This window comes from Lepidochelys kempii, chromosome 4 (genome assembly GCF_965140265.1).
Source record: "Lepidochelys kempii isolate rLepKem1 chromosome 4, rLepKem1.hap2, whole genome shotgun sequence".
In the NCBI taxonomy this organism is placed as follows: Eukaryota; Metazoa; Chordata; order Testudines; family Cheloniidae; genus Lepidochelys; species Lepidochelys kempii.
Genome location: NC_133259.1, coordinates 8,370,377 through 8,395,156, shown reverse-complemented (window position 1 = coordinate 8,395,156; position 24,780 = coordinate 8,370,377). Strand labels below are relative to the sequence as shown.

The 24,780-nt window shown below is 42.6% G+C and overlaps 2 protein-coding genes across 4 annotated transcripts in view; one reads left to right on the top strand and one right to left on the bottom strand.

Annotated features, from left to right (window-relative positions):
• UBA6 (ubiquitin like modifier activating enzyme 6) overlaps positions 1-13,085 on the top strand; it is a 54,995-nt gene extending 41,910 nt beyond the window's left edge. For all 3 annotated transcript variants that reach the window (XM_073340252.1, XM_073340253.1, XM_073340251.1), the window contains 8 exons: positions 34-103; positions 1,259-1,330; positions 2,359-2,476; positions 4,755-4,948; positions 7,192-7,319; positions 8,246-8,333; positions 8,658-8,752; positions 10,948-13,085. In XM_073340252.1, coding sequence (XP_073196353.1) covers positions 34-103; positions 1,259-1,330; positions 2,359-2,476; positions 4,755-4,948; positions 7,192-7,319; positions 8,246-8,333; positions 8,658-8,752; positions 10,948-11,083 — 901 coding nt within the window. In that variant the 3' untranslated portion in view covers positions 11,084-13,085. The remainder of the gene's footprint in view (positions 1-33; positions 104-1,258; positions 1,331-2,358; positions 2,477-4,754; positions 4,949-7,191; positions 7,320-8,245; positions 8,334-8,657; positions 8,753-10,947) is intronic.
• Positions 13,086-16,051: 2,966 nt separating this feature from the next.
• Positions 16,052-24,780, bottom strand: part of STAP1 (signal transducing adaptor family member 1) — a 28,771-nt gene continuing 20,042 nt past the window's right edge. The window contains exons 6-10 of the mRNA XM_073340006.1: positions 22,351-22,479; positions 20,752-20,821; positions 18,265-18,364; positions 17,739-17,873; positions 16,052-16,160 (exon numbers count right to left, since the gene is read on the bottom strand). Coding sequence (XP_073196107.1) covers positions 16,084-16,160; positions 17,739-17,873; positions 18,265-18,364; positions 20,752-20,821; positions 22,351-22,479 — 511 coding nt within the window. The 3' untranslated portion in view covers positions 16,052-16,083. The remainder of the gene's footprint in view (positions 16,161-17,738; positions 17,874-18,264; positions 18,365-20,751; positions 20,822-22,350; positions 22,480-24,780) is intronic.

The following is a 24,780-nucleotide window of genomic DNA, read 5'->3' as shown; positions in this document are numbered from 1 at the left end:
AAAATAATGGCCTTCTCTTTTTTTTTCCAACAGACACTACAGTTTCATAGTGAGTGGTGCAAAACTCTTTGCAAGAGTATACTGTGTCCCTGTCACAGAAAAGGTAGGTAATAATTCAATTATAATTAGAGCAGCGGTTAGATGTACTTGATACTCGGTATGCATTCAAATGCTGCTGTTTCTGTTTGGTCTTCAGTGATAAATTGTTGAGAAACCAAATACTTCTAGAATTACAACTGATCCCTCTACTGTTTTAGTCTTCAGCATGATGGTCCAGTGCCACCATTGCTGCTCTTTATCCATATTAATCTTCAAGAAGCTGCTCTACTTTTTAGTTGTCCAAACTTTTTCTTTAATTCCGTCCTTAAGAAGAAGAAGAAACACTATACCAGTATCTCAGCCGCGTTCAATCCGGATTAATTTCATTTGCCCTCCTCACTTACTTATAGTAGACCTGTTTCTTCCCTATAATTACTTACCTTGACAATATTTGTAAAGGTCTGTCTTGCTCCCCTTAACCTTTTTGGCCAGCATTAACTCATTTTTCTTCCTATATCCTTTTTCCTATAAGCCGTAAGAGTATGTTTTTTGCCTTGCCTCCATGATCTTTATTTGCAGTTCAGATTTTTACCCTCAGATCTTTAAGCAGTCTCTCATGTAGCCTCTTTTGGCCACTATTTGTTCTTTGCAGTCTCCTTTAGCAGATGAACTACAGTCAAGATGCAACACAGTATGTTGTCTCAGGCTTTCCCACCCTTCTCAGTAGTGCTCAGATGAAGGAAGAACAGGAATTTCAAATAAAGGAAATGCTGGGTTATTTTTCACTATTGTGCATTTAACTTAATGCACATCGCTAGCTGCAAGAATATATAAACATTATAGAGAAGCGGATGTAAACATAGTAGCGTTAACATATGACTGTTGTAACGTGTATAAGTACCTAGTTATGTGTAATATTGTGATTGTGTTTTATAATGTAGGTAAATGCCACTTTTACAAACTTAGACCTTATAGAACTGTTCAGTATAAAATACCTTTGTGTTCCCCAGCCGGATAGTTTATGATGTTTCTTCAGTTTTAAGTAAGTGCGGGGTACCTAGCCCATAAACCTGTAATTTTGCTGTAAATGAAGTATAAATTACAAATATGTTTTTTAACTTTTTTCTTTGCCCTTTTTAAAAAGGGTAGTAGATATAATAAGGTTTTGTCTGTTTCTTATAAAAGTAAGCTGCAATTATGTTTGTTTTAAAAAAAACAGGATATGTCAGAAGAAACTATTTTGAAGATAATTTCAGGAGTAAATATACAAGAGTTCAGACCTTCAAATAAAGTAGGTTTAATATTTTAATAAGCTCTAAGTTAAGCAAACACCTTTCTTGTGATCTTCCTTTTGTCGGTTGGTAATTCTCCCTTTCCTGTTACGTGGAGGAACTCCTGCTGAGAATATGGTTTGTGTAGCATATGTTCTTGCTTTGTTTCTCCAGGTTGTATATTCAAGATTTTGCATTTAAATATCCCAGCTAAATTGAGCCAAAATGAAGCTGACAATGATCTGAACTCTTCAAAATTATTTTTTGTTTTTAAATTGAATCATATAAGTGCAGTCCATGGCCTTAAGCCTCCAGGCTTTTTTTATACCTGCACATCAACGTTTTTTAGTTAACTTTTAATTACCGTTACCATCAATGCTCTGGGTTAGATTATTGTAATACTAGGAAAGAAAATGGGATTGTTTTTCTCCATGACATAAAGCTAATGGTTTAGAGCTGTATTAACCAAAAAGATTTCAGTGGGTCAGATCAGGCTGCAGCTGCTGAAAATACGTGGCAACAAACTGTCTCTTGTAATTTTTTATGTTGCAGCTTTGTGGAGAATGGAGTTGTTGAGACTATAAATCCTGTTCATGTGTGGTGCTGTTACGTTGTCAGTGATCTTGATAGTTTGGCAGAAAGACGTATCTGACCCCTTCATATGTAAGGGCTTCTCTGTGTTTGAAATCCAACAGCAGCAGGGTTGCAGCTCTGCAGCTGTCGCGCTTCAGTGCAGACACTGCCTAAGCCAGTGGGAGGGTTTCTGTCTGCGCAGGTAATAACACCTCCCTGACAGGCAGTAGCTCGGTCGACAGAAGAATTCTTCCATTGATTTAGTGCTGCTTACACCGGGGGTTTGGTTGGCTTAACAGTGCTGCTCAGGGATGTGGATTTCTTCAGTTTTCCTAGCTGTTGAGAAAAGATCAGCTTTTTGGTTAGATGTTGGTGATAATGCAAGGCATACCACATGTAATCTGTTTGGGCAACCGTGGCTCTGGAGCTAAGGGTAATACCATGCCACATACTCAGCTGCTGCATATATTCATAGGTTGTGCAGACAGATGAAACTGCAAGAAAACCAGACCATATTCCAGTAAGCAGTGAGGATGAGAGGAATGCTATTTTCCAGCTGGAAAAAGCCATATTATCCAATGAAGCTCTGAAAAGTGAGTAACTTCCTTTGTAAAGTACTCCACTACTTGTTGAGTTTGAGCTGCTACCGTAGTGCCATCTGTGTGCTGCTCAAGTCTTTGGAAAAATAGTTTAGTGCCTCGCCAGCTTTTCACTTTGGAGAGGAAAGGAGTACTTGTGGCACCTTAGAGACTAACCAATTTATTAGAGCATAAGCTTTCGTGAGCTACAGCTCACTTCATCAGATGCATATCGTGGAAACTGCAGCAGACTTTATGTATACACAGAGAATATGAACCAATACCTCCTCCCACCCCACTGTCCTGCTGGTAATAGCTTATCTAAAGTGATCATCAGGTGGGCCATTTCCAGCACAAATCCAGGTTTTCTCACCCTCCACCCCCACACACAAATTCACTCTCCTGCTGGTGATAGCCCATCCAAAGTGACAACTCTTTACACAATGTGCATGACAATCAAGTTGGGCTATTTCCTGCACAAATCCAGGTTTTCTCACATCCCCCCACCCCCATACACACACAAACTCACTCTCCTGCTGGTAATAGCTCATCCAAACTGACCACTCTTCAAGTTTAAATCCAAGTTAAACCAGAACGTCGGGGGGGGGGGGTAGGAAAAAACAAGAGGAAACAGGCTACCTTGCATAATGACTTAGCCACTCCAAGTCTCTATTTAAGCCTAAATTAATAGTATCCAATTTGCAAATGAATTCCAATTCAGCAGTTTCTCGCTGGAGTCTGGATTTGAAGTTTTTTTGTTTTAAGATAGCGACCTTCATGTCTGTGATCGCGTGACCAGAGAGATTGAAGTGTTCTCCGACTGGTTTATGAATGTTATAATTCTTGACATCTGATTTGTGTCCATTTATTCTTTTACGTAGAGACTGTCCAGTTTGACCAATGTACATGGCAGAGGGGCATTGCTGGCACATGATGGCATATATCACATTGGTGGATGTGCAGGTGAACGAGCCTCTGATAGTGTGGCTGATGTTATTAGGCCCTGTGATGGTGTCCCCTGAATAGATATGTGGGCACAATTGGCAACGGGCTTTGTTGCAAGGATAAGTTCCTGGGTTAGTGGTTCTGTTGTGTGGTATGTGGTTGTTGGTGAGTATTTGCTTCAGGTTGCGGGGCTGTCTGTAGGCAAGGACTGGCCTGTCTCCCAAGATTTGTGAGAGTGTTGGGTCATCCTTTAGGATAGGTTGTAGATCCTTAATAATGCATTGGAGGGGTTTTAGTTGGGGGCTGAAGGTGACGGCTAGTGGCGTTCTGTTGTATATATAAAGTCTGCTGCAGTTTCCACGATATGCATCTGATGAAATGAGCTGTAGCTCACGAAAGCTTATGCTCTAATAAATTGGTTAGTCTCTAAGGTGCCACAAGTACTCCTTTTCTTTTTGCGAATACAGACTAACACGGCTGTTACTCTGAAACTTTGGAGAGGGTTTTTAAAGCTTTCTTGTGTATCATCTAAAAAACTAAAAATTTCTTTTAAGAGATAATAGCTATCCGTAACAGGTTGTTTAAAAATATAAAAAAGCACAGACTGACTTCTAAGGGTTCCCTAAGAAATAAACATCTAAGTCCTAGTGGCTTTGCCATATCTCTTGAAGTACAGGTTCTCAACCTGGGAGTCACAAATGGGCGTTAAAGCATTGTGACCACCCTGCCCTTTTCCTGTTGCTATGCGTGTGTGGGTGGGTCCTGGCTAGATCCCAGCCAGACTGGGAGTGGTCTTGGTGAGGAAAAAAGGTGAACTGCTGCCTTAAATTACTTTCTTAAGGGGAACTTGATTTGTAATTGCTCTAATAGTAAAAGGGTGCCTGGTCAGGTACTTCAGACACGTGAAAATATTGATGCTTAAAAAAGTAATAATTAGATGTAACTCTAGTCTTAGTGAAATGATTACACACTGCTAACACTTACACAAAGGGGATCCGTACAGTACAGGGTGGGGAGAAAAACCCCATGCCTGGGTGGGGAAGAATGCCCACAAAACAGTCCAACACTGGTTCCTGGCACTGCAAAGTAAATTAAGTGCTTGGTGTCTCCATTAATATTAAAAAACAAAACAAAAAACCCGCACCCAAATGCAATAAACTCAGTCCTCAAATATGGCAGCTGGTTTTCTTTGTAGCAGAGATACCCCTGCACCAGGACCTAATACTCCCATATCTTTAAAAAGCATATAATTGAAACTGTATTAATCAAATAAATTACTGATGTTCTGGGTCTATTTTAGAATTCATTCATCTTACTGGTCAACATTTGATTTTTGTTTCATGAACAGATGACTTGCAAATGAAGATGCTTTCCTTTGAAAAAGATGATGATGCAAACGGGCATATAGACTTCATAACAGCAGCATCTAATCTGCGAGCCAAGATGTACAACATTGAACCAGCGGATCGGCTCAAAACAAAGCGGATCGCTGGAAAGATTATTCCTGCCATTGCAACTGCTACTGCTGCCGTGTCTGGCTTGGTCAGTGAGTTTACATTTTGAGGAATCTTTATTTTGCGAAACCACCTCTGATCTGCGAGAAGCAAATCCCCTCTTTTCTGCCTGTTCTTCATTATTTGAGTGTTGGTTAATGCTAATACATCCCTGCTGCAAGACTTTTGGTAAAACTGATCCTAATCTAGGTTTAACTTTACAGTGGCCTCTTGCTTCTGTGATCCTGCAGCGTAGGCTTTATGGCATTCTGGAAAGATTGGGAAGGGGGTATTAATTACCAGTATAATATACTTATCTTTAAACAAGTAGAAAACTTTGAAAGGCAAGAAGCAGTGTTTTCTGTGGTATAGAATATGTGTGTTAAAACTCACCATTTTGAATGTGATACAGCATTTGGTGTTAGCAGTATGAGAATCCAATGGCATAGTTTATAAACCAATTTCATCATGCTTTTAGTGCTAGTTTAGCAATTAGAAGGAAACTTTAATGTGCAAACATTAAGGGTAACTACTGTATTTACAAAAGATTTGATGAACTAGTATTAAAATAGGATAAACCTATTAATGTTAACACCAGTGTGAGTGTGACACGTCTTAGCAAGAAGGTGTCAGCTACCAGACTTGAGGTAAAATGTCAGTTTGCAGTCCTTTATTTCACTTACATTCTTCACTTTATATTTGAGAAATGTTTACTCCATTGAGATCAATACAGGCCATGTGCTGTCAAGGAGAGAAGCAGTTGCCACTGAGTTTAATCTTATGTAATGTAAGAGTAGGTGAGAGTCCCTTTAATTACTTGAAATTAAATGCATGCCCCTTCCTTTTTCTGTTGTGAAGAGGTCATGTATTTTTAGCAGTGGAATAGCAAAGAAATTGTTTATAGTCCAGGAGAATAAAGGCCTGGAGTGTGTCTTGTTGATCTGTGTATGGATCTCTGAATTTCCATGGTCACTTCCACACAGAGGGGTAGGTATTCTCTGCAGCACCATCCTTTGCTCTGTGCACCAATTTCTACGTAGTAATACAGGTGGAAGAGTCATATTCCCTCACCTTGGGTCCTTTCCACTGCTGTTGGGCAGCCAGTGTTGGCATGGCACAGGCAGGAGCAGTAATGCTGTGGGAGAGGGGGACTAGCAGAGCTAAGAGTGCCTTTCAGTCTGGTGGGTTTTGGGGGTGGTGTTTCAGCCTTCAGTGTATACAGTCTGTTAACCTCTTCCACCAGAGGGAACCTTTCCAGAGGAGGGTGTGAGCCAGCCCATGTTCATGATTGCTGCATACCTGGGTTCTGATGATAGAACTTCATTTGTAGCAGAATAAAAACACATTCATAGGTCAAAAAACTCCATTAATTTTGAATATAAAGCAACAAATAACTTACCAACGAAGTGGGGAAAAACCTGAACACACTATTGGCGTTTTTGCAGAAAACCTCAATCTTAAACTGGAAAACCAACAGTAATGTCAATGCGGTCGAGGTTCAGCTATTTCTACGCAGCTCCATTTTTGGCTGGGAATTTCCTCGGTTTCCAAAAATGATGACAAAGTTTCAGTGATGGGACTAGCTTTCATGCTATGCACTGACTGAGGAAGTTGCAACTTATGCAGGGATAGATTCCACTTCTTCCCCAGACCACCCCAAAGCCTGCTGCTCTCCATATCAGAGATGCTGCAAACTTTGCTGTATTGGAGTTCAGAACTCTTTGCAATACCAATAACCTAGCCTCTCTTCCTGTCTCCCACCAAAAAACAGTCAAAGCTCTTAGTCCTTGCCAAAACCAGCAGAATAAAACATACTTGGAGTTACTAGGCCAAGATGTTGGGTTATTACTAACCAAATTTTTAAAATGTTTGAGATCTGAGATCACTACCTTATTTTTTCTGAACCCATCTCTCCCAAGTTCCTTGTCTGGTTTGTCTCAAGCTTTCCAGAAAATTCTGCCCTAATGTAAGAACACATACACCTGGACATAGAATTGGAGATATTAGGGAGGGGTTTGAAATTGGGCATACTGGAAGGTTAGCACCAACCTTAATTATGCCCCGCCATGCTGACACTCTGTCCCCTTTCTCTGACAGTGATTTCTATTGTTCCTATTAATATTAATGGAAGACCATACCAAATGTCTTCCGCCTACCAGTCTTAGCCTGCTGTAAGTCCTTTACTTGAATTGGCGTGCTGCTGAGTACATCAAATTTTATGTACCAGCTTTATCCCAAGAAATTCTGTAATTTGTAAAGTATTAAGTAACTCTGTCTTTGTGTTTACCCTAGGTTGCCCTGGAACTGATCAAAATTGTGGGTGAACATCCATTTGAAGCATATAAGAACTGTTTTTTAAATCTAGCCATTCCAATAATAGTGTTCACAGAAGCTGCTGAAGTAAGAAAAACAGAAATAAGGTAAGGAGCACAATGATGGTGTGTTGTCTAGGAACTTATGTTTGATATTTGAGAGGGGTGTACTGTTACATCAGGATCTGGAGACACGCAGTATGTATGGGAATTGGAGGGAACCCATACAACCTGGCTACGTGTTGTCTTTTGGTCCTCATACAACAACAATATGAAGAAACTACAGTTGGGTTCCAAGTAACTACGTTAATTTTGTACAGACATACAAGGCCTCGCTACCTACTACAGCTCTAGCTGGTTTCTAAACCACAGAACACAGTGAGCACTTGGAGGGGTAGTATGCAATTCCTATCACTACACTAAGCATTACTAGTATTCTTAGATCTGGTGTGGCTGTTCTCAAATGTACAGTGCAAGGATTTGGAAAGCCAACATAAACATTCTGACCTATACAAACTGGAGACCAGATTTTCCAAAGTGCTCAGCCTTGTTCTCAATGGGAGCTGCTGATTATTGAACAATTTTGAACGTCTGGTCCCTGCTTACTGCCTTTTTAACTATTATTTCAGTTAATAAATGTATTAGTCAAACATTGTTCAGTCTGCATAGTCTTTGGTTGCAAATATACATATCTATGCAGTATAAAACTACAAGTTTGCCAGTATCTTTCTTCACCTTATTTGTTTTACAGTAATATCTAGAGGCCTAATCTGGGTTCAGGGCTTCATTGTACTAAGTAATGTGTACATGCATACTGAGGGATGGTCTCTACTTCAGAGAACTTAGTCTAAATAGACAAGACAGACAAAGGGAGGGAGGGGAAATAGGGGCAGAGAGAGGAGGAAAGTTAAACAGTAGGTTAATAGCAGAGCTACTGATAATGACAATATCAGTTTCTGAAGAAAAGACTTTGAATCCACACTTCCAGAGTGCAAGATAAATGAATGTTTAGCACTCTGTTCTTTTTCAAACAGAAATGGAATATCATTTACAATCTGGGACAGGTGGACTATTTATGGGAAAGAAGATTTCACTCTGCTGGACTTCATAAATGCTGTCAGAGTAAGACTTCACTTACTGTAATGGTTTAGTAGAGGTTGTGGGGAAAATGGCTTCATTTTTTTCTGGCTTGTGTCAAGCTCCAATTAATGCCAAAATAATTTTTAGGAATAAGTGCATGTTTGTGTGGCCCCGATCAGTGCTGTCAATTGAGTATATAAAACGATTCAATCAAATCAATTTCAATAAACCATTGGTCAATTTTATATTTAATGCATGGACATTTTTCTTATCTGGGATGTTGCTTTTTAGAAATGGTTCCATCATTTGGAACTAACTGTCTGTCTGTCTGCAGTCTGCTAAAATGTTTGCATTCCTGAATTGTAGGAGAAATACGGAATAGAGCCAACAATGGTTGTACAGGGCGTCAAAATGCTGTATGTTCCTGTGATGCCTGGACACATCAAAAGATTAAAGCTGACGTAAGTACTAATAAGGTAGTAAAAACGAACTGTGGCTCCAGGGATGTGACCTGGTACGTTAATGATTCTTTTTACTTACTTAATGTGGCTGGCACCTAGATACCATGGTGATAGGCACAGCATAAATACATGAAAGCTCTTGATAGCTCCATTCCCTCAAGGGATTCTTGAGCAGCAACTTGGAGTTCTGTCACCCGTTCACCGTACGCTACGCTGTAACTCGAGCCAAAACTGCAGATGCAACTGCAGGGACGGCAGTACTATGAGCATCTCTGCTGACAGCTTCCCTACACCCTTCTCCACTCTGAACACGGCTTGCCAGTCACCCACATGTGGAATACACATAGGGACCATCACTCGAAGAAGAAATGGAGGTTACTTACTGTAACTGGAGGTTCTTTGAGATGGGTGGTCCCTATCTGTATTCCACTATCTGCCCTTCTTCCCTTCTGCTTTGGATACTGTTGGATTGTGCTAAGAGGAGGAACTGAAGAGGCATCAACCCGCACTGCCTCTTATACCCTTGGTCAGGAGCACAAGGGAAGCAACTGCGCATGTGCGCGTCAACGGATTCTGCTCTGGAAAATCTCTGGTCTTGGGCACATGGCATGCATGCGTACCCATGTGTAGAATACAGATAGGATCCACACATCTTGAAGGACCTCCAGTTACAGTAAGTAGCCTCCATTTCCAGAGTACTGAGTGCTGGGAGCACAAAGCTGCAGTTTATAGCTGTTTATCATGTAGCTGGCTGCCAGCAGGCATTTCCACAGTGAAAATGGAGTCCCCTCACATAAGTTTGGTTATATTTTATTCACCCTACAAAGTGGTTTTCTTTGGTCTCTTGAAGTTTAGTTTTTAGGTGCACTGGTGACTGTAGTGCATTTTGAGTGACCTTATAAACCCTGATCGGTTTTTATTTCCGAGGCGCTGCATATTTTCATTCTTGCTCTAAAAATAATTGCAACCACCCAATGGCTCAGATTCGCCAATGTAGGCGTTTGTGTCATGCCCTTGCATTCAGAATGATGCTCTGCTGCATCAGTTTGTCATTCTGTCTTATGAAACTTGCTTTTAAGGATGGCTGGGTGGCTCCATTGAATTTACTGTCCACCTCTTGTGGAAGGGTAAGACCCTTAATTGTTCAGGTGAGAAGAGACTTACGCTTTCAGTGGTTCTTGTAATGTAGCAAATTTCAAAGAGAGCAAACTTCAACTAGATTCCAAATGAAGACTGCAAAACTCATAGACTCTCACTGCAGAGCACTGATCTGCTACGCCATCTCAATCAAAATAGTCAAAATACTTTTGGGTAACTAGTAAATGTGTAATCTAACAGTGTTAATTGGCTCTTGCAGATCAGAATGTTCTTATAAGTTTTATTTAAGAATAAGATGCTGTACAATGAGGCCACTCTTCCAGGGTGGTACTTCAATAATAAAGCCACATACGGGGCATGTTTTAGTGCTATCTACTGCAATAAGCCTACTAGCATTGCAGCTGATATTCAGCAAGGGCTCAATCCTGGCTCTTTGCCACCACCACTATCCAACTCCAAAATCCCTGACAATAGAAGGCCCAAACTGCAGCAGAACAGTCCCATTGCAAGCGGACCCTATAACTTCCTGCACGCAGAGCTCCATGATGGCTTTCTCCAGAGAACCATGGAAAGAGCCATTGTCGGTGGACAGTGGAGGTTTTGGAAATGTGACCATTGGATTTGTTCATACACAGTACAAATCCATTGGTCAAAACTGCATGTGGGGTGTACAAAGGGCCATGCCCATGACTACTGCCCATATGATCGGGGCAACAGCTCTTGCATGGATCTATCTGCCCTATTGGTGGATGATGGGGGAAAGAATTGTTGTTTTCCTCCAGACTCCCAGCCCTGCACAAAATCTTTTCTTTGCTTTTTATCACAAGCAACATAATCATTCAGAGGTTGACTGATCTCGGAGCAAAAGCAGAAATACACTAACTGAAGTGTGACCTTCCACAACCAAGAGAGAGCAACTTTGGTATATCGCATTAATAGAAGTTTCATTGTCTTTAACCACACTTCTGATGGGTTGCACTTCATTCCTGGAAGAGCTGTCAAAATAAAACAACTTCCCATAACACAGGATAGCTCAGCCCAGCCGGCTCTTTGCTTCTTTTCCTGCTCTTACAAAACTTGTCTTCCTTTCTTTGCAGGATGCAAAAGCTAGTGAAACCATCAGCTGATAAAAAATATGTGGATCTCACAGTGTCGTTTGCTCCAGAAACAGATGGAGATGAAGACTTGCCAGGGCCACCAGTGAGATACTACTTCATCCATGAACACAATTGATGGTAATGCTACTAAAGTCGCTCTAGGACCATTTGCTTTGAAGGGAGTGTGCTGATTTCGGCTTAAATCAAATAATACATATTTCTTTGGTGAAGCCTTAATTAAATCAGGAACAGTCAAAGTCAGTGAATTGCACTGAAGAGGTCTGTCAAACTGGATTTACTGTTCACCTGTCCCTATTCTCTGCATACATCTGCCCGTTCATAAAGAGGACTGGAGGTTTGCTGAAATGGAATGTCATGTATAATGCGTACCGCAAAGAAGAGATTTATATTAATTTATGGGGGAAGGGGGAAAATGGCAAACTTAGCATCTTATTTCAATATGCAAGATAAACGTTAAATGGGGGGGGGGGAGCAAAAATTGGGGAAATTGTTTTATAACATGGTGGTCAATAATGTTTCATAATCCATTTCTCATGACTCTCTTCTAAAATTGGGGTGCCAACCACATAATCTGAGCACCAGGCCAAATTCATCCCAAGTGTAATTCTATTAAAAAAGCAAATGAATTTGCCTCACTTACATTGTCGGTGTTCTCTTCTGAGCCATTGCTATTACTGTATGTTGGAGCAGTTATTTTTAGGTCAGTCTGGATGTGGAAACGCAGGGGGCGGATTCTCAGCTGGTGTAAATTGTCATAGCTCATTGAAATCAACCGAGTGATGACAATTGAGTTCTGCCCCAAGATTGCAGTTTGGGAACAGTGAAGTACGGAGAAAGCTGAATTTTGTTGGAGAGTTATGCCCTTATTCTCCCAATTAAGCTCTTCTGCTTGATGAAGAGGCAGGTGAAGTTGTGGCTTAAATTTTCTGCTTCCAAATTAAGAGCACAGTAGCAAATTGTTACCTTTTGAAGCGGGAGGGTCAAGAGGATATTCTGTGTATTTCATATCAAACATTTGGTTCTTGTTATCTCCTCTTGGTGCCGTAACTCTAGAAGGAAGCTTTATATAGCATATCTGTCTCTACAACACAAATCTGAGTTAATCTGAAAATTGAGTTTATATTGGCCTCAATCTATAATTTAGGTGTCTAAAGTCTGATAGATCCATTTAATTCAGTGGCAGTCAGGAAATCATTTTGGCAATTAGTAGAAAATGCTGGTGCAGTACGACAGCATCAGTGGCAGAATTCTTCAGCATCTACGCACTGGACAGGTGAGCTTGTGTGAATTGTTTCCCTGATTATGGAAAAACTAAAGCAAGTGAGATGGGAACAAAAATCTAATCTACTAACATCGCCCTAAACATTATTATTAGTTTTGCTTTGGAAATAGTTTGCATTTACTGTATCTCCTGCATATGATGCAAAACTTGTTCACCACTATAAAATCAGTGATGTCAATATATGATTCAGTTTATTAACCTTTAGGGATATTTTGGAGCCTAAAATATTGGATAATTGTGCTTGTTCTCATCCCCCCTTTCCTCCCAATTGGTTTATTCAAGAACAAAATATCCGGATGGTTCGGCATTTGGACACCAAATATGTATTGAATTTACAAGCTGGAATCCACTAAAATTATTCCAATATTTGGGAATAAGTCTTAAATGTAGTACCTCTTTTGTAAGGTGTATATATTTTTTACTCTCAACATAGTTTATAGATATTTTATAGTTTTAACAGATTTGGTTTGAAACCCAGCTGGTTTATTTAACTTTTTTTTTTTTTTTTACAACTTATTCTTTAAAAAAAAACAACACAAAAACCGAACATTCTGTAAAACAGGCAAAGAGATGGCATTCGTAGAGATGGCAAAGTGCATAATAATTGACATAGGGCAAAAGGCACACAGGGAAGACTATTTGAGAGTAAATATCTGTTTCTGAGTACTGACTGAAATGTGTGTTCCCCCCCCAGCAATAGCAGGGACTGTAAATCCCAAATTAAATCTGTGATATAGGTTTTATTTTTTATTTAAATGTTTGGGGCAAACGTAAAGCACTGTGAACTCTAAAAGTCAGGGGCTGGGAAACAATAAAATGTAATTTGAGTAACTAACTTCTTTGTTTATTTACTCAACATGAAAGCGGAGTCGGGTCTGTTAGCTGGATGTTAATATCACATAGAACACCTTTGAAAATAAGGAGTCTATAAAAGTCTGTTAGTCTGGGTGCTTTCCTGACTTAGATCTGATGGTCTCTTCAGGGTTAAAAGTCAATATTCAAATGTAACATACCGAGTGGCCTTTATTAACAGCTTCCTATTTCCTGACAGCATGTAGTTACATGCTGTGTTGGCACTTGAAAACAGGGCTTGCTCCAGCATTGAACACTCATGCACTTTTGTGAACTCTCAATATACAGGTGGCGGGAATTGGGGGCCAAAATTAGCAAAACACAGAGACATCTCCACATCTCACAAATAGTGGGTGCCCTTTGGGTGCCTTCTGTGGATGATTTCTGCCTAGCTGAACCAATGTATTTACGGTAGTATATATGCTAGGTCACTGCGCATTCTCAGTTTGATGTGTATTTCTCTGGATTTGTCTGAACAGAGGTTGACAGGAGTAGGTTTTTATTACCAAATGTAAAGAGAACGTAGCATGTGACAGAAATGTGTGTGGCCCTACCAGCCAGTAACAATTGCTGTTCATCTTTTCTCACATTAAAAATAACCTGAACTACTGACAAAGTGGATGAACATATTTTTAAATGGAGATGTCTGTAGTGATCTAATAGCTGCCAGGTGAGCACTGATTCATCTCAGTGATATATCAACCAGGAGCCCTAATTACAACATGAACCATGCTACTGCTAATCACTTCAGCAAAACCACAATTTGCACATGGAAAGTACAAGACACAAATGTAGTGAAGAAGAATAAAAATTCCCCATTATTTCAATTCACAGCAATGTGCAAATTTCAATTTGGGATATTGCAAACTGCTGCTAAGTGATGCTACTCAGAGAGATTACTTCAGCAGAATGGTCCTCCTCTGTATGCTCTGAAATAATCTGAAATGCTTTTTTTTTTTTATAAACACGAAGTTGCTCTCTAATACTTTGGAAAAATCGCTGTTCAGCAAAAAGGATACAACAATGTACGGTGTGAAAAGCCGTGTGCTCTCCCTTATTTCTCCATTTGAGTAAGACTGAAGAGGTGGTGGGGAAAGCACCTACGAGAGATGAAGATTATTTCTGCCATGTTGAGGGCATACATCCACCTCTTTTTGCTCCATTTGCAGTTTTGGGCTACTACTGAGCTGCTATTAGATGCTCATAGCAGCAGTGACCACCATGGCTCTCTGAGCTATAGGTTGTTTCCATTTCTTGCGGAGTTAGGCACTGTCTATAGAAGCATGATCCATCACCACAAGATTTTGCTCTACAGCACGTTATCCCTTCAATCGATTCGGAACTCAAAGCTGGTGCAAAGTGCCCCAACTTCAATTTAAGTGGGGAAACTTCACTGATTGATTACCTGTTGATTTCTGAGTGGAGCTTACGGTGTTTAGTTCTGAACTATAAAGCTCTAAATGGACTGGAAGCTTCCTAGGTGAGGGACTGCTTTTCTCACCCGATATACAGTGCTGCTGCAGTTGCTGTTTACTGCTCAAGCTGGACCTACTCAATTAATACAAGTGGGGTTGCAGTACTGGTGGAAGCAAATCCTTTGGGAGGGCCTCTGAATTTCAAAATTCATTTTCCTCTTCCTTGGGCCACAGTAGCCCAAGCCTAGACTTTATGGGACTCTCTGAAGATCCATTTCTTTTGGCAGGGTACGGGGAGGGAAGGGCTGAAATGGGTTGCCCTCCCTCCCTGCTTTTGAGGAATATAAGAACATAAAAACGGCCAAACTGGGTCAGACTAAAGGTCCATCTAGCCCAGTAGCCTGTCTTCTGACAGTGGCCAATGCCAGGTGCCCCAGAGGGAATGAACAGAACAGGTCATCATCAAGTGATCCATCCCCTGACACTCATTCCCAGCTTCTGGCAAACAAAGGTTAGGGACACCATCCCTGCCCATCCTAGCTAATAGCCATCAATGGACCTATCCTTCATGAATTTATCTAGTTCTTTTTTGAACCCTGTTACAGTTTTGGCCTTCACAACATCCTCTGGCAAAGAGTTCCACAGGTTGACTGTGTTGTGTGAAAAAATACTTTCTTTTGTTTGTTTTAAATCTGCCTATTAATTTAATTTGGCGACCGCCCCTCCTCCCCCCGCCCCAGTGACTTACCTAGCAGCCTAAATTTGGCCTCCAGGACCTCTCACCTACCCTTCCCTATGTCATTAGTACCTACATGTACCACGACCACCAGTTCCTCCCCAGCACTACACATAAGTCTATCTCGATGTCTCAACCTTCACACCAGTCAGGCAAGTCACCATGCGGTTTTCGCGGTCATTGCAAATCCAGCGATCTATGTTTCTAATGATTGAATCCCCCATAACTATTACCTGTCTCTTCCTAATAACTGGGGTTCCTTCCCCTGGAGAGGTATCCTCAGTGCGAGAGGATACCACAACATCATCTAGAAGGAGGGTCCCAACCAATGTTCCCTTTAATTTTTGGCAGGTCGTGTGCGCAAAAACTTTCTTCTGTGCAAATTTTTGTGCGCGCAGTATTTCGCCGTGTGCGCAGGGTTTAGGATCTGTGTGCGCACACACAGCCTAGAGGGAACAGTGATCCCAACTATGGGATTGTTTCCCTCTGCTCCAGTTGAATGTTCCCCTTCCCTGAGACTTTCATCCTCCTCAACAGCGCAGAGGCTGTCAGATGGGGGGTGGGACCATTCTATTGTGTCCCAGAAAATCTCATAAGGCTGCTGAGACAAATGTGCTTAAAGCCATGGAGATGGACTTTGTTTTGTACAAACTGGAAGCCTCAGGAAACAGACATCCAATTTAATGTCCCGTAATTTATTCCACCAGCTTCTGAGATTTGTTGATACAAGATGAGACTGTACTACTAAATTTAGGCCCCACTGGGATTTCCTGGTTTAGAATGTGACTTTTTTCCCCAAGAAAACGTCTGTCCCTCCTACAGTCTTCACTTCAAAGGGGTTGATTTGCGCTTTGTCTGTCAGCCTCTTGTCTCTTCGCTCTTTCTTTCAGCTCTTTGCAAAGAGTTTCTGAAAGAATGGGAAAAACACTTGTTAACACTAGAGAGCAGAAGTGTCATGGCAGAGCCATTCCAGCTTCAGCAGCTTCCCAGCGGGGCTTGCGCGCTCCATTGTCACTACAACACGGTTTCTCAACTCTCACTCTGCTTATTTGCCTTATTTATATTGTAGGTAGAATCTACAGCCTCCACTGAGCTAGGCACTGTACATGTACGTACGTTTTTCATTTTCCGTACTAATTTGCCATAAGCACTCCCTCCCTTCTGTGCTGGGCTAGCCCTGACTCCTGTCTTAACTCAAGGCAATAGGAGAAGCTGGAGGGAGATGATTTAAATATTCAAGCTGTTAAACTGTCCTGGTGGGAGAAGAGCACTTCCAGCTCAAGTGCCGCCCAGCAGTAGCAGAACTGGACTTTGTCTACTCTGTCCAGCATAATCAGAGGCCCTTTCACATTATCTACTGTAAATAAGTTTGTCCTAGCCCAGTAAGAGCACCTTTGATTATTGCAACAGTTTTTATAACTCTCTTGCTTTTCACCATTTTTTTTCAATTTCTCTGAAAGTCCTTGAGTCATTTTCTCAGCACTGCACGGGTCTGGATTCCTCCCTCTGCAGAGGAATCAACTGGATTACTTTAATTCATGGAAGCATTTCCCTTGGCTCTAGGTTTTGATAAAGTTTGTTCTTACAAAATCTAAGTTTGGGGGCAAATTTTAAGTCCGTATCCTCAAGCATAAGCAAGGTAAGTGTCCAATGGAGGTGGCTAGGAGTAAATATTGTGATTGGGGCCCTAATGTACCAGGTGCTGTACAAACAGAGCTCCAGGCCCTGAAGAACTTCAGTCTAATGACATAAAGAGGATGACGATACACCATGCGAGCAAATCTGGTGAAGTGGCACAGGTTTGTCAATTCGAGGTGGTTTTTTTTAATGGGTCAGAGGAAGAGAATTGGAAAAGTGGAAGAGTCACAGCTTATCACCTGCCTGGCCATGATCAGAATGGTGGTTTTTGGAGGCATCGTGGCGAAGGTGAGGTTTAAAGAGGACATACAATTAGGAGCTGTTCAGATTTTAAGCGTTTTGCCCATGTATAAGGGGCAATATGGGGGAGAAACTGCGCAAAGGCCAGGGGTTGACAGTGGGGTCGGACAGTGCACATAGCCCATGCAGTCCTTGGCCTTGCTACTGAGCCTGCCAACAAGTGTCAGTATCAACTACGGGCTCGTGTGCCACAAAAATGGAGAGACCACACCAATTCATTTAACACAGGGCGCTAAACAGGAGTCAGTCGCTGCAGTCATCATCTGGGTTGAACTAATACACTGAAGGCAAAAACCTCTTGTCTTCCATCTCTAATCCCTCCCTGTGGCCACTGACAATATCTACTTGCGTTTACCCCACATTCTGAGACGTCCTCGTCAGGGGGAGAAGCCATGCTGCTTTTGATACTGAGGTGTGCAGACTGATAGAGATGCTGCTGTAGCCCCCACTGCACGTGACTCTTCCCTCCCCAAAAAACTCACTTTCCCCTGACTTCAAACCTAACTTTCAAAGAGACAGAAGGCCCCCAAAGCTGTCCTGTCCTCACCATACATGTATCTGGGTTTCTCCTGAAGCGGTGCTGTTACTGTCTCAGGCATAGGGCTCATGAGAGGCTTGGCTCCGGGATGAGGGACAATCGCTGGGTGCATCTCTCTTGGAGCATGCTCTAAAGGAAGTCCAGCTGCAGAAAAAGGACAGAAGATTTAATGCTCCCCTGAAGAACCTAGCCCCATTTATTAAGAATAAGGGTATGTCTACATAGCAAAGAAAACCCAATGACTGGCTGGTGCCAGTTGGCTTGGGCTGTGGGTCTTTTTCACTGCTGTGTAGACTTCTGGGCTCAGGCTGGAGCCCAAGCTCTGGGACCCTCCCAGCTCTGCTGAAAGAATAGGTGGCTTACTTCAGTTATTTTGTAATTAGAATGATTTGATAGAATTAACTCCTCCTCTGTTTGTAACATGAGATGTTTTTGTTCAAAATATTCAATCCATGTCTTATGCCCAAACGTTTCAGCCCATATGGCCTGCTTGCAAATTAGTTGCTGTGCTTACATGTAGAAACAAGCCGCATACCCGATTTGTTGTCATACGTGTGTGTGACAAATGGCTTCAAGCTCCCTTGAGTTTGATTCACAAAGTAATCAATGACATCATGAAGGCTCAGGAGCATAACCTAGGTAACAAAAAGGGGTGTGAAAAGTTACTGTGAGCCACGTTTTCAGTCTGAAATGTGTTAGCAGGTAGGTACATAAAGATATTGCCAAGTAGCTGAAACTGCAATGCACTGTGTTTTGAGAGCCACCTACTTACTATAAGTGCGGTGAAAATAGGAGCTTCCAGGAGCATGCAAATAGAAGGGCAAAATAATTGCTGAAAATCAGCATTGCATGTTAGGCACATTGTAGGAGTGGGCTTATGCACTGCACTGAGGGGGATGCACCGCAGGCTTGGGCCTTGAACAAGGCGGAAGCTTGGGCTTGCTTCCCAGAAACCCCTGCTGCTGCCTTTCTCTCCCTCAGTGCAAAGTGCAGCTCCAGCCAGGCTGGAAACAACCTGGTGTGGAGCTCCTTTTGGCCCCAAACAAAGGAAAGGTGCTAGTACAATACAGTGTGGGTTCCTCCCTTGTCCCCAAAGTAAAGCCTGGGCTGAGACATGACACAAACGACTAGAAAAACACTTGTCTCTTGAGGTCCTGCCCCTCTTCAGCTCAAAGTTTTTCTAGACAGGCTATCGGATCCTACAGGGGGAATTTGGGTTGAGTGAGAGTGCCTGGATTTGGGCTTGGATTTTAATCTTGTTGTCAGACAGGGAGAAAATGAGCTGAAAGGTTTTAATAAAATGGCTCCACAGGATATTCCACCACCCCCATCATGGCACAGCTTCATTTTAGGATCCTCACCAAAGGCAGATGTTTGAATAGCAGGAGGAGATGCTAATACCCAAGAGATGCTTCCAGGACAACAGGGGAGTGGAGAGCTGGCCTGAAGTTTTGTGGGGTCCAATGCAAAGTAGAACATGTGCTCCCTTTCCAGATTTGTCCCCCTAGGCTTGCACACCTATGACACCCTTGTCTGTGATCCCCAGAAGCTGCTGCAACCTCTGCCATTGCCAGTTTGTGAGGCTCCATGGCTTTACTATTTGTCTGGTGTTCAAAATAATTTTCATTAGTGTTTCACAGTGCTTTTTATCAGTTGATCTCAATGTGCTTTACATAGGAGATCATGCTTAGTATCCCCATTTTACAGGTGAGGAAACTGAGGCAGAAGGTGACCTAGCGGGCCTCTGGTGGAGCCAGGAATACAGCCCAGGTCTTCTGAGTCCTAGTCCAGTGCCCTCACCACAAGGCAACACTGCCTCTCATTTGGTCTTTTGTTTTAGTTCAGCTTTTTAAACCAATTTCTGTACGTAACGTTTGGGCTCTGCTTCTGGGCACTTAGAGCAACCCACTGAACTAGTACCAGTTTATTTAACCATCTTTGGTTTAGTCCTTTTCCACTCTCCTTTCTGTACTAGGTCAGTAACATTTTCATTTGAGCTAACAGTCCCCACATCCAATTCCAGTTAAGCTGGGGCTATTCAGTGGCAGAGGCGTCAGAGAAAAGGAAACTTGTAGATTTCAGGAGACCGAGTTGCAGGGTGTGGTGTGGTAACACCCTTGAGTGCCCAGTCAAGGGCAACAGAGGTTACAATTTCCTACTTTGAGCAGTTCCACAAGGAAGCTGCCAGCATGAGCACAGAGATCTAACCAACCTGCAAATCCAAATGAAACCTTAGTCATCCTGTAGTGCCATGGTAATTTTGGGCGAGCAGTCTGTTTCTCAAGTTTCGATTTCTAAATTGTGATGGAAGACCCGGCATTTCAGAACTAGATAGAAGAGAAGGGTGAGCCACCCAGGAGAAAGTTGCACCGATTTAATTTAAGGTGTGAGTTTCAACACATCTAGTTAAACTGGTAAAAAGAAAAAAGGCTGTATGGACACTTATTTCTGGGTGAACCAGGGTAATTTCAGTTTAGGTTAAACCTGTTCTTAATTGGTTTAACTGAAACAAGCCTGGCGAAAAGCCAAATAAGAGAGTCCACACAGATTTTGCACTGTTTGATCTAAATTGGTGTTAATTCACACTTTTAGTTAAACTGGTACTGGTAAATGGGTACAACTCTGCATGTAGACAAGTTCAGATACGAGTTCAGTTTACAGGCTGGTCACAGACATAGAATTAACTTCTCAAAGGTATAATAACATGATCCAATTTTTAACTGAGTAATTAACCACTGGAAAAATTTACCAAGGGTTGTGGTGGATTCTTGGTCACTGACAATTTTTAAATCAAGATTGGATGTTTCTTTAAAAGTTCTGCCCTAGGAATTATTTTGCGGAAGTTCATTGGCCTGTGCTACACAGGTCAGACTAGATGATTACAATTGTCCCTTCTAGCCTTAGAATCTATGAATCAGACAAATCCCTGCTTCTTTTATTCTACTTTTCCATACTCTTTCCAGCTTTCTAACACAGACCCAATATATGGTTTTATATCGCTAACAAGGAAACACCCACTTACTGGTCTTGCCAGTTCAACTGTGTAACCTTTGCCCATGTTCACCACTCTGTAGTGCTTTATGCATGGCCCACTGAAACAAAAAGAAAGTACAGTATTAATACACTGCTGTTAATAAAATAGTGTAAATGAAAATGAAGGGTGATGGCTGCAAGTTTCCTATCTTTTATTTAAGATGTTCATTTGATGGAAAGTTTCAATACACTAATGTTATCAATCTCTTTTTGAAACAGTTCATTTAAAGGTGACCAGCTAAGGGGGAAAAATTGGTTTGTTTGCCTTTTTGCTGCTTTGTGATGTATCAAGAAGAAGCTGGAAAGGTATTTTTAGGTCTTTGTTTTACTTTAGAAATACCAGGAATAGCAAGTTTTGTCTTCCTTGAGCATAACCTGGGATGCTGGAAACAGCAGCAGGGCCTAGGAGCGTGGGGTCTCTTGAAATAGTTTTCTGGTTCTAGGTGAAAATCTCATAGAAAGAATGCCAGAAACTTTACTGATTTCAGATTTCAGACTCAGTTATATAAATGTTCTACATCATGTTTCAAAACAGCACAGGAATTCCCTTGACTGGTGCAGAGGGGACCCTTCTGTGCACCCAGCTGCCAAAACCCTCTGTGTCATGGACCATTCCAATCTCCAACCACTGGTGCCAGAAGGACTGCAAAACTGTGTGTGTGGCGGGGGCAACAACCAAACGGGCCAAATTTGAGTGATGGTGCAACCCTATGTACCAGGTCACAACACCCCTCACTCAAATTTGGCCTACCCACTCCTCTGTCATGCCAGTGGGGAAGGGCTCTGTTATAGTCAGTCAGCTTCAGACAGGGGCCAAGGTGGGAGGGTTTGGGCCCCGTCTCTACTGTGCCGAGTTCAGGTTCTCAAACATGGAGCCACATGGGTACCCCCCATTTAAAAATGGTGAGCAACGGCCATTTGCCCCCCACCCTCCCAAACCAGTGCCCATGTCACAACCCAAACCCTTCCTGGGACTTCTCTATGCTTTGGGGTCCTGACTGAAAGTCTGGTCCCCCTAGGGAAGGAGGCAGAAAAGGTTAGTCCCTGAGGTAAGTGAGGCCAGGAAGAGGAGAGCAAGAGTAGTGTGTTTGCTACCTACAGGCCCAGTACTTTGTTTTGGGTCTCAGCTGCCTCTGGTTCTGAAGCTCTCCAAACGCTGAAATGTAACAAGTCTTGTGTGCTTTGATGCTGAGTTCAATTTTATTAGCCTTAACGCTGATCATTTGTTCTAGTGTTAGGTATGGCTCCAGAGTGTGCACGTTGGTTGGTGCTTGCTCTGGGGTTTGAAAGTCTAAGATTCCATGACGTAGGATACGACATTTGAAGGACCAGGCCCATGCCCTCCGCCTCATCAGGCCAGCACTCTTTGACTGATTTGTGTCTCCTTTGTCGTGTCAATCCTCTCCTCCTCCGTAAGCCAAATCACACTGTCTCTTGAGCCTATGTTCAATGCCTGAATTACCTTCTCCCCATTATTCTCACAATACGGGACAGATTTCACAAGCGATCCCTGGAAATTCTAAATTAGGCATCATAACGCAGTACATATCAATTAGCAGTTAGATAATATCTTGTGGATTCAACCTACTCTATCACCTGTCTGATAGTGACTGAGTAGTTCTTATTGTCACTACCAGGCCGCAGGATCAAGTTCCCCCAAGAAGGATTCGTCTCTAACATCTCAATCGCTTTTTGCCGTGACACTGCATAGAAGCACCTGCAAAGAAGGGAGGAGAGAAGCAGCGTGAACACACTGAGTTCCACTAGCAGAAGCCGATGGTTCTACAGTGGGCAAGTAGCATGAAGACTAGACCTGCCCTACCAGCCTATTCGTAGAGTATCCTGTACCTTAGGTATCTGGGGCTGCCATTTGCCTTTGTTGCTCCAAGAAGTTTCACACATGAAAAGGTCATTCCATAGAGTGATGCCACCGTATCAGCCAATTGGCAGAACTCCAGATAGCTACGATTCATCCCTTTCAGCGTGTGACACGGGGCACAGCTCAGAGGGTAAGCTGTGTAACCAACAAGGCTTAATACCCAAAGTAAAGCGAGTAACGTAAACTGACCCATTTTGCTCACCTTATATGGAATACTTTGAATATCCATCACCAGCAAATATATTACTTAGTACAGTATAATTTTCCTCGAAAGACAAACATGTGACAGTCTAAGGCATGGTTAAAAAAAATAAAGCTTCCACGAAAGCTGCATATGGCCCATTTGTACTTTCTCAAAACAAAACACATTGAAACAGCAAGGCCTAAAATCTCTGGCGAGTGGAGAGAGACAAGATGAGTGCAGTGAAACGCTGCTACAGTAGCAGGAGTGACGGGGCTGAAATGCCAGAGTTCTCCAGTGTTGTTAGAGTAATTTAAGTGATTACTCAATTACAGAGATGAGCCTGAACCAAACCCCTATATCCAAATAACCCAAACTCTGTGTACTGAAACCCACAGCTGAATCCAGAGCTAAACTTTGCAAATAATCCCTATCTCTACAATGGGCTAAAACAAAATCTCAGATCCAAACACCCCTGCCTGAATTTTGATGTGTTCAGAATCCGGATCCTGACATGGTGGCTTTGGCCCATCACCGTGGAAGAACCTGCAGTTTATCATGGCTCCTATTGTTTATCAGGGATTTTTTGAAGATAATGAGGTGATAGTTCCCGAAACCAAGAATGCACCCATCAAATACACACATACATACATATAAACATATGCTACAAGGAAACAAGCTAGCAACAGTTGTTCTCAGACCTCTGTGTCCCTCTTCTTTTTATGCAATAGGTATTTTCAAGCACTGCTTCAATAAACGAAAAGGGACAAGTGTAGTACAGTGTTCAATGGAAGAACAAATAATACATAAAATTCCATGCTACTCATGACAAAGTCAAACTTAGACCCCTTAATGTATAATGATTAAGGCTGTGAGTCTCTCACAGAGGTCACAGATTCTGGGACCTCCATGACTTCTGCAGCAGCTGGTGCAGCTGGCCCGGGGGCTGCCAACCGCTGCTGGGGCAATCTCGGGCCACCTCACCATGAGCAGCAGCAAGGGTTTGGGAGTGGGAGGGGACTCAGGGGTGAGGACTCTGGGCAGCGCTTACCTTGGGTGGGGGGGCTCCCCAGAAGCTGTAACATGTCACTTCCTAGGAGGAGGCGTGGCCAGGCGGCTCTGTGCGCTGCGTCCACCTGCTGGCAATGCTCCCACAGCTCTCATTGGCTGTGGTTCCTGGCCAATGGGAGCTGCGGAGCGGGTGCTCGGGGTTGGGGCAGCACGCGAAGACACCCCTGGCTGTGCCTTTGTCTAGGGGCTGCAGGGACATGCTGGCCACTTCTGGGAGCTGCGCAGAGCTGGGTAGGGAGCCTGCCAGCCCTCCCCGCAGCACCAGTGGGGGTCCTTGGCCACGCCCCCCAGAGCACCTGCAGCGCCCATGGAGCCCCCAGATCACTCCCTTCCCCAGGGCACCCAAGTTTTAATCAGTTTTAATAGTACAAGTCATGGACTGGTTACGGACTATGAATTTTTGTTTACTCCCAGTGACTTGTCCATGACTTTTATTAAAAATATCTGTGACTAAAATGTAGTCTTAATAATGATTGATATAAATAATTGGTTTTGTTTGTAAGAAAAGCCATACTGGGTCAGACCAAAGATCCATCTAGCCCTGTATCGTGTCTTCCGACAGTGGCCAATGCCAGGTGCCCAGAGGGAATGAACAGAACAGGTAATCATCAAGTGATCCATCCTGTCACCCATTCCCAGCTTCTGACAAACAGAGGCTAGGGACATCATCCCTGTCCATCCTGCGATTGATGGACTGAACCTCCATGAACTTATCTAGTTCTTTTTTGATCCCTGTTAAAGTTCTGGCCTTCACAACATCCCCTGGCAAGGAGTTCCACAGGTTGACTGTGCGTTGGGTGAAAAAATACTTCCTTTTGTTTGTTTTGAATCTGCTGCCTGTTAATTTCATTTGGTGACCCCTAGTTCTTGTGTTATGAGAAGGAGTA